Source organism: Pteropus vampyrus, unplaced genomic scaffold (assembly GCF_000151845.1).
Source record: "Pteropus vampyrus isolate Shadow unplaced genomic scaffold, Pvam_2.0 Scaffold631, whole genome shotgun sequence".
NCBI lineage: Eukaryota > Metazoa > Chordata > Mammalia > Chiroptera > Pteropodidae > Pteropus > Pteropus vampyrus.
The window spans coordinates 161,674-169,764 of record NW_011889412.1 but is presented as its reverse complement, the minus strand read 5'-3'; the positions used below and the strand labels follow the sequence as shown (position 1 = coordinate 169,764).

At 44.5% G+C, this 8,091-nt stretch overlaps 1 protein-coding gene across 3 annotated transcripts in view; it reads left to right on the top strand.

The window, feature by feature from the left end:
• The window catches only part of MAP3K9 (mitogen-activated protein kinase kinase kinase 9), a 74,200-nt gene that overhangs the window by 53,978 nt on the left and 12,131 nt on the right, over window positions 1-8,091 (top strand). For all 3 annotated transcript variants that reach the window (XM_023525809.1, XM_023525808.1, XM_011384827.2), the window contains 4 exons: window positions 695-935; window positions 2,550-2,672; window positions 4,049-4,202; window positions 7,900-8,012. In XM_023525809.1, the coding sequence (XP_023381577.1) occupies window positions 695-935; window positions 2,550-2,672; window positions 4,049-4,202; window positions 7,900-8,012 (631 nt within the window). The remainder of the gene's footprint in view (window positions 1-694; window positions 936-2,549; window positions 2,673-4,048; window positions 4,203-7,899; window positions 8,013-8,091) is intronic.

The window sequence follows — 8,091 nt, the reverse complement described above, 5'->3', positions numbered from 1 at the left end:
CAAGTGCCTGACAAAGACTTTAGAAAATGTTTTCTCTCCTCTTTGCTGTGCTATCCTGATCCTTCCAGAGTAAATGGTTGTCCTTTAAGATAAGATGAGAGTTCAAACCACATGTCTCTGTAGACTCACTCATCAAGTGAGCATGCTTTCCATACCTTTTGAACAGCCACCCTGGAAATATATTTATTTTTCTTGGAACATTAGGTGATGCAGGAGGGTGATTCATTTACAGAGGGCACATTTTAAGCTAGATCACATTAAGTTGGCTCTGGTTTTTAAAAATATCTTTTATGTGATGCAAAAAAGTTAAAATAGAACTAAGTCTATAAAATTTAAATACATATGTTTTCTACCCAAAGCCCCATTTCTTTTTCCTCAGTCACAGGCAACTTTAATCAATAATCAAGGAGCATCTGGGAACTATCAGCCTGTCTCCAGGGTTGGCCTGTGGCTATTCTAGCTATTCTTCAGTATGGCTCTTCTGAGATTTCCTTTCCCTGCCATTCAGGTGGTCAGATATTCATTTACCAGCTAACTGTTGAGCGCCCCCACCTCTGCCGGACACTTGAAGTATAGGGCATTCTAGGAGCACTCTCCAGGGGGCTGTGAGCACTAGCCCTCTGGGGCTCCTGGGCCTCATGCCTCTGCACTGAGCCCCTCACTCTCCTCTCTAATGGTTCTACCCACCCCGCAGGAGCTCCGCACCTGGGAGGAGGAGCTGACGCGGGCTGCGCTCCAGCAGAAGAACCAGGAGGAGCTGCTGCGGCGCCGAGAGCAGGAGCTGGCCGAGCGGGAGATTGACATCCTGGAACGAGAGCTCAACATCATCATCCACCAGCTGTGCCAGGAGAAGCCCCGGGTGAAGAAACGCAAGGGCAAGTTCAGGAAGAACCGACTGAAGCTCAAGGATGGAAACCGCATCAGCCTCCCTTCTGGTCAGTGGCCAGGGACCTGCTGGGAAGTGGGACCGGGGCAAGGGGCTGGTGTGCCTGGGGATGAGTGGGAGCCGGGGACTGGCCTTGGAAACATGAGACCCCGGGTCTAAAAATAGAGCTGGTTTGGAATGGGTCATTCTATTCAGTGGAAAGACTGGCCTACTAAAAAGCTACCCAACTCCAGGGGAATTTTTGAATGTGATTAAACACAGAGTATGAAGGGAAGACAGCCTGGCGATGGACCTGACAGGCAAGCACAGTACAGGCTGCTAGAAGCATGGTCGCTCCCATAGGCACATCTCACTTTAGACAAACTTGGAAGCATGTAATTGGAGGAAACAAATTCCAGGGCATGTATGTGTGAGACAGAAAACTGAATTCTTGTCTCTGTAAAATAACTCATCTCAAGTTTCTTTAAATAATTAGTTCTCTGCAGTTGAGATTAGGATTAATGTATAAGAATTTGATTTACACGTACCCTTTCAGAAACACATTGGCTGAATACAAGTACATTTGTAGTATGTACAGCCTTGGGAAAATTCAAAGAAATATGAAACGATGAATTAGAATCTTGTGGGGTGCAGTTTAACTACAGAGGAAGTAAGTGCTAAAGTGTGTGTTAACGTAGATTAAAAAGTTCACTGTATTCTGAGTCCATAAGACCCAGGACACAAGCTTATTGGAAGTGAAAGGAACCAAGGAAAAATGATACAATAGGAGCAGTAATGAATGATTTTAAGTATAGGAGAGTGGCTTAAGTACAGACAAAGGAATTCGTTTAGTGAAAGTCAGTGAATGTGTTCAGGGGATATGTTTACTGGCTTCCTTGTTGCACATTTTTTTTTTTCTTTTCAGGCAACACAGAGTCTTTAAGTGCTTCTTGAGCATCTAGCATGTGCCAGCATACTGCTGCGTTCAGGGGAAGCAGATAGAAAAGCGATAGTTCTCACCTTCAGGGAGATGGCAGACAGTGGGGAGACCTAAATGTGAACATGCAGCTGTAATTATTATACCTCTTTGATAGATGAGGAGACTGACATTCAGAAATTCAGAGCTGTAAGTTTTACATCTATTATGCTATGCCATAACTGCCTTTGGAATACCTCAGAATTTGGACCATTAGCTCTATGCCCCTCCCTTCCCTAGGTTCCCACCAAGGATTAGTTCCTATTACCCTGCTTTGCTTGCACTCAGTGTGATAAGCATTAGTTCGCCTGCTTTGGTCCCGAGAACAGGGGGCGTGTACTAATAATAGGTTACATGAAATAGAACTTTAAATTGGATTTCCCACAGTAATCAAGAACTCTCATGACTCTTCTAAATATGCAATTGCTACACCTGTATACATTATATAGATAGCTTTATGAAAACCGTCTAATGACATTTCCTTGAATAAGGAATTTTCCTTCTCCTTGTGCATTCATCTTGCCATCCTGCCGTCTTTTGGGAAAATGAGGTGATTCTAAAAGAGAACGTTGCCCAAGTGAACAAGGAGCTTCTCAGGAAACCAGGGCCTGTCCCTCAAGCCTGCCAGGAAATGTCAGTTTTCTCATAGGAATTTGATTATGGAAAAATTCTAATGCACACGCATGTGTTTGTCTTTCCCTCAAGCAGATTTCCAGCACAAGTTCACCGTACAGGCCTCTCCCACCATGGATAAAAGGAAGAGTCTCATCAACAGCCGCTCCAGTCCTCCTGCAAGCCCCACCATCATTCCTCGCCTTCGAGCCATCCAGTGTGAGACTGCTTCCCAAATTAGTTGGGGCCAGAACACATCAGGGGCACCTGTCCCCTGCTCTGTCCAGCCACCGACTGGTCCAGGCTTGCTCCATCCATAACTTCTGCCACTTCTCCTCGACAATGTGTACATACATGCACATATGTACGCAAACCTTAGCCCTCCCTCTTGTCTTCCTCCATTAGCTTTTCTGCTGCCTCCTTTGCCTTTTACTCTTAGTCAGATACCAATGAAGGGGTTTGTGGGTATTATGGGTCCAAAGCAATTTGGAAACGGGCATGCGATGTAGATAGGTCGGTATCGTAACCTGGTACCTTGTGTGCTCTGCCGTATTTGGGGCATCTTTGTTTCTCTTTTGTTCATACTAATCAGGGAAGGGTGTTTTCAAAGTATAGGTCTTAACGAAATTTGCCAAATATTTTATGACAGGCAACATCTGGACCAATTTTATTTTTACAGCAGTGTTTATTAAACGAGATTTATACATATACAAACACATACATGTACATACACACGTGTGTGTGTGTGAATGAATTAGTTTCCCTACTTTAAGATAGAGTTCATAAATAAAAAAATCCAAAACATAGATTTCTTGCTTTCCTTATAATCAAATTGGTGGGTTCCCCTCTGCGTGTAGCCACAGCTGGCCGGAACTCACAGCAGTTTCCACATGCCCTGTATTTTGCCTCAGTCCCCTCAACTCCTTATTTTTTGGTAACTGGCTCACTTCACTCATTTATGGTATAAGCCAAGTCTCTGAAGCATTTGGAGTTTCAGCTCCTGCTTAAGGTGCCAATTTCAGAAGAACATTCCCCCCGTCTTATCTCCTACATGGTCTAGCTCTATTCTTTCCCCATCCTCCTACTCCTGAATTTTTTTCTCTAGTCTTCAGTCTTGAAATCCTCATTTTCTTTCTTTCCGGTACTTACTTACCAAATTTCGGTAATTCCACATCTTCCTTACCCCTTATCATTTTTCTCTCCCACTTACCTCATCACTCACTCGTCCCAATTCAGTTCCACCCAACAAAACTAGTTTCTTAAGTCAGACCTATTTGGGACTCTGATGTCTGGCTGGCCTGAGCTCCAGCTTTACATTGGACTTATGAGAAGCTGGGAAGCATTTCCATGTTTGGTACTTCGAGAGTGCTAAATGGTTGGTGGCTGAGAACTCCGTTATTTTCCTGGAAGCTTCCACTTGGGCACAGAGGTGTTAAAGAAGTCTGACTTCTTCCCAGGAGCTCTGTGTGTGTGTGTGTGTGTGTGTGTGTGTGTGTGTGTGTGTGTGTGTGTGTGTGTTTGGTTGGGTAGAGTCTGGTGTCGGAGGAGCCCTGTATGTCTGTTTCCAGATCCCATCCAACTTTTGTTATTCACAGTGACACCAAACGAAAGCAGCAAAACCTGGGGCCGGAGCTCAGTCATCCCGAAGGAGGAAGGAGAGGAGGAGGAGAAGAGGGCTCCCAAGAAGAAGGGACGGACTTGGGGGCCAGGTACGCTTGGTCAGAAGGAGCTTGCCTCAGGAGACGAAGGGTAAGAGCCCGATGATGGGAAATTCTTTCTCACTTATAGACTTCTGTACCCTTTTAAAACCATGACGTGAATATCTTTTTCTTTGTTGTGTGTTTCACTTCTTTCTGAGAAATTATGAGTTTCTTGATCTTTACAACAGAGTTATCCAATCTCCTTTTCCCCCTGGAACCTCTTAGGACAGAGATTGGCGTACTTTTTTCATAAAGGGCCAGATAATATATATTTTAGGCTTTGTGAGCCATGTGGTGTCTGTTGTAACTACTCACCTCCACTGTGAGAGGGCAGCAGCAGCCACAGACTGATGACGTAAATGAATGAGCATGGCTGTGTCCCAGTAAAACTTTTTATAAAAACAGGTAGTGGTCAGGATTTAGCCCCACAAGTTAGAGTTTTCCGACCTCTGGAGATGCGCTACTCAGAGTAGCAGGTGCCCCAAGCATTGACCAGATGTACAGAGTTCTGCATGCGTAGTCTACTTATACCTAGCTCTTCCTCTTAAAACGTCAGCTCAGAGGAAAGAGAAGGAAGAGTAGATTATGGGACTCTCGACTGGAGGCTCATCTGAAGCAGGGGCAGACAGAATAATCTAGCTCTGGTAGAACAGTTGGATATAACTCTAGGGCCACTAGAACTTATTTTGGGTCCCACCCCGTAGCCACGCTGATATGTATGAGTGCCCCCTCTGTTCTTGCTGTGGACTTATGGCCTAAGAGACAAATTCGACTGAGTCCTAGTCCTTCAGAGGACCATGTGGTATTAAAGAGCTTGGACGCTGACCCCAGACTGCCCAGGTACAAATCCTGGCTCCGCCTTATGCTTTCTCATCTGTAAAATAGGGGTTATGTCCATACCCATCTCATGGAGTTGATGGAGGATTAAATAAGTTCATCTTTGTAAAGTGCAGAGAAGATTAGCTGGCTCATAGTAAGCATGTGTAAATATTTGCTATGATTCTTTTATGCTTCTCATGCAATTCTGTTTCATACCTGAAGAATGAACATAATGGTTTATACTTCTTCTTCTTGGTTTTAGAATCTAGAACCATGTTTCTTGACTTTTCCTAATGTGAGTATAAGCAGCAACCCCCTTCACCTTTTACGTTCATTTCCAAAGAGCTTGTAAAGTTAGACATTAGAATTATAGGTGCCCTGAACCTGTAACTGGCCTTGGTATTCCTCCGAATACTAAAATTTCATGTCCAAAATCTGTTTCCCTATGTCGGATCTGAGCCAAAGGTAGAAAAAACAGTTTGCTTCATAAAATATTGACTATTTGAAGCCAGGTTTTGGAAACCACTAGATACCTTAGAATGAAAAATTTAGATATGTAGGGCAAACTACCTAAGCTATGTAGGAATTCAGTGATTGAACCCTCTGGGGATGGCAGATTGCTCTGCCGTACCAAGTTCTACAGGAGCAAGAGCCCCTCAGTTTGTCCTTTTAGCCCTAGGCTGGAGTAGTATTCAGCTGAGGCTGAGAAACTGTCGCCTGTGGTATTGAACTGAATCCTGTGATATTTCTGACAGTGTGATTCCAGATAGGATTTACCAGGTTGGCTATGGATTCCAGTAGTTTCTATAGTTCTGCTTCATTTAAAGTCATTTTTTTGTCTTGCTAGTAAATTAATTATTTTGCAATACCAATTATTAACTTTGGAATTTTCTTCCTCCTTACATAGATTTACCCTCAAAACTTTTGGATCAATTCAAGTTATGTGACTTCATTTTTCATGATTTTGAATTCCTATTGAAAAAATATATACTCCACTCAGACCTTTTTAATGTCAGAAATTTTGAGAGCCTCTGTGTATAATATTTGTAAATTTAGCCCCTGTTGACTGAAGAAAATATATAATGGCAAAACAGCTATATTGAATTTAGTAATGTTAAGTAAATTTGCATCTCCATACTTTTAAAAAATAGTGCACATCTATAGGAAACATATGCACTTATCTGTAGACAGCTTGAGTATCTATGGGTTTACAGACGCCCTGTAATTATGATGGGGTTGCCCAGGGACCTTTGTCCCACAGATTGAGAGGTCCTGGCCTGTAACAACTCAAGCAGAGCCATCTTGTTAAGATTCTTTCATGGTGTGGGCTTTTCTGACTGGACAAGGGGATGGCTGCTGGCGACATAGCTGGAGTCCAGCCTTGAGGGTTCTCATGTGGGAGAGGCTGAGCTGATGTACCCGCTGCTGCCAGCTTCTGATTGTCTTTATTCATTGAAGATCCCCTCAGAGACGTGAGAAAGCTAATGGTTTAAGTACCCCATCAGAATCTCCACATTTCCACTTGGGGTGAGTCTAATCTTCACCCTTTCAAATGTACTGGTAATTATCTCCCTTCCATTTCCTTGTTCTCGCAGCACACCCCATAGAATCAAGCCTCGTTATTGCCAGGCTGTGCTGACTTTTTTTTTTTTTTTTAAAGCAGTACCGTCGTGCACCTTGGGAAAATTCCTGTGTTGGTCTGACTTTACATTGTTCTTCACTTCCCTAACCACTCCTGTTGTTAGGGTTCTCCTGCCACCCTTAGTTTTAGGGAGACTGTACTTGGCTATTTATCCTTTGGTCTATAGCCCTGGCTTTGACTTTGCTAATCTGGATTTCCCTGGACCCAGAGCTGAAGGCGATGTTTTATGATTATCAGAAGTCCCAGACTAGGATTGCTTATTTCTGGCTGTGTATTTTGGTTGACACCACTGGTGGCTGGAATGGACTTTAATTCATTGGTTTTTGTGATAGCACTTGAAACAGAGATCTGAAGTCAGGGGGAAAGGTGGTCCTTCAAGATGGGCTGAGAAGAGCGGGCTTTAGTGAACAGCTCTTTCTAGCCCTAAAACGAGAGCCACCTTTCGTTGTAATTCTCGTATCTCTAAGGCAACCATAGCACAGATTCCTCAGTCCTCCCTCTTTTTGTCCTCAAAAGACCAGTGCTTCTGCGTCCCTAATTCCCCCAGCCAATAAGGGGGTTTGGTGGGGTTCCCAGTCTGTATCCTAGAGTTGCTGGCTTGCCAGTGTGAGCTGATTACAGAGGTGTGAAAGTGAGCTCCTGTCCTTTTCCTCTCCAGTCCCAGACAAACCGCGGGCTCCAGTACAGCACTATGCACTACCCACATAGGTCTGTCCCAAAGTGCACTGGGTTGGTGCAGCTTTGTTGGCTGATTTTTGTTTTTTAAAACTGAATGGCTTTGAAAGTTACCTAAGCATGCCCTAAGCTCGGAAGACGAAATTGAGAAATAATGTGAATGGAGTGCCCTGGCCCATCTCTGCTAGCTCATCTGCCCTGTGCTTGCCTTGCATTGTAGGTCTTCACATCGCGATATTTCTAATGCCACCGATGAGTTGTATTCAGTGTCCATGGATTAATGGCCTCTCTTTAAAATGGGCTCAGGCAAGAGCCTGTCTGGTGCTGGGCAGCCCTTATTCTTTTTGTCCTCTTTCCAGCCTGCCCACCAGATCTTTCCGCGGCCCATAGAAGCATGTGAGGGGGGTGGGTCATGCCCCTGCTTTTCTTTCCGTAGAGCATGTGCACCTTTGTTAATGGAGCAGGTGGGCTCAGTAAGGTTCATTGCCTGTACTCCAAGGCTTTGGGGCTTCAGTGTGATTAAGCAGACAGGGAAAGACATTTCCACAGGCCCATACAGCTGAGGGTGGAGTAAGGAAAGTAACCAGTTTCCTCATTTCCCCTCATTTAGCCTCAAGTCCCTGGTAGATGGATACAAACAGTGGTCATCCAGTGCCCCCAACCTGGGGAAGGGCCCGAGGAGTAGCCCAGCTCTGCCAGGGTTCACCAGCCTCATGGAGATGGGTAAGCGTTGCCCTTGTCTTGACTCTCTCCCCGTTCCCTCCGAGAATTCTTGGCCAACCTTCTAGGACTGTTTAGAATT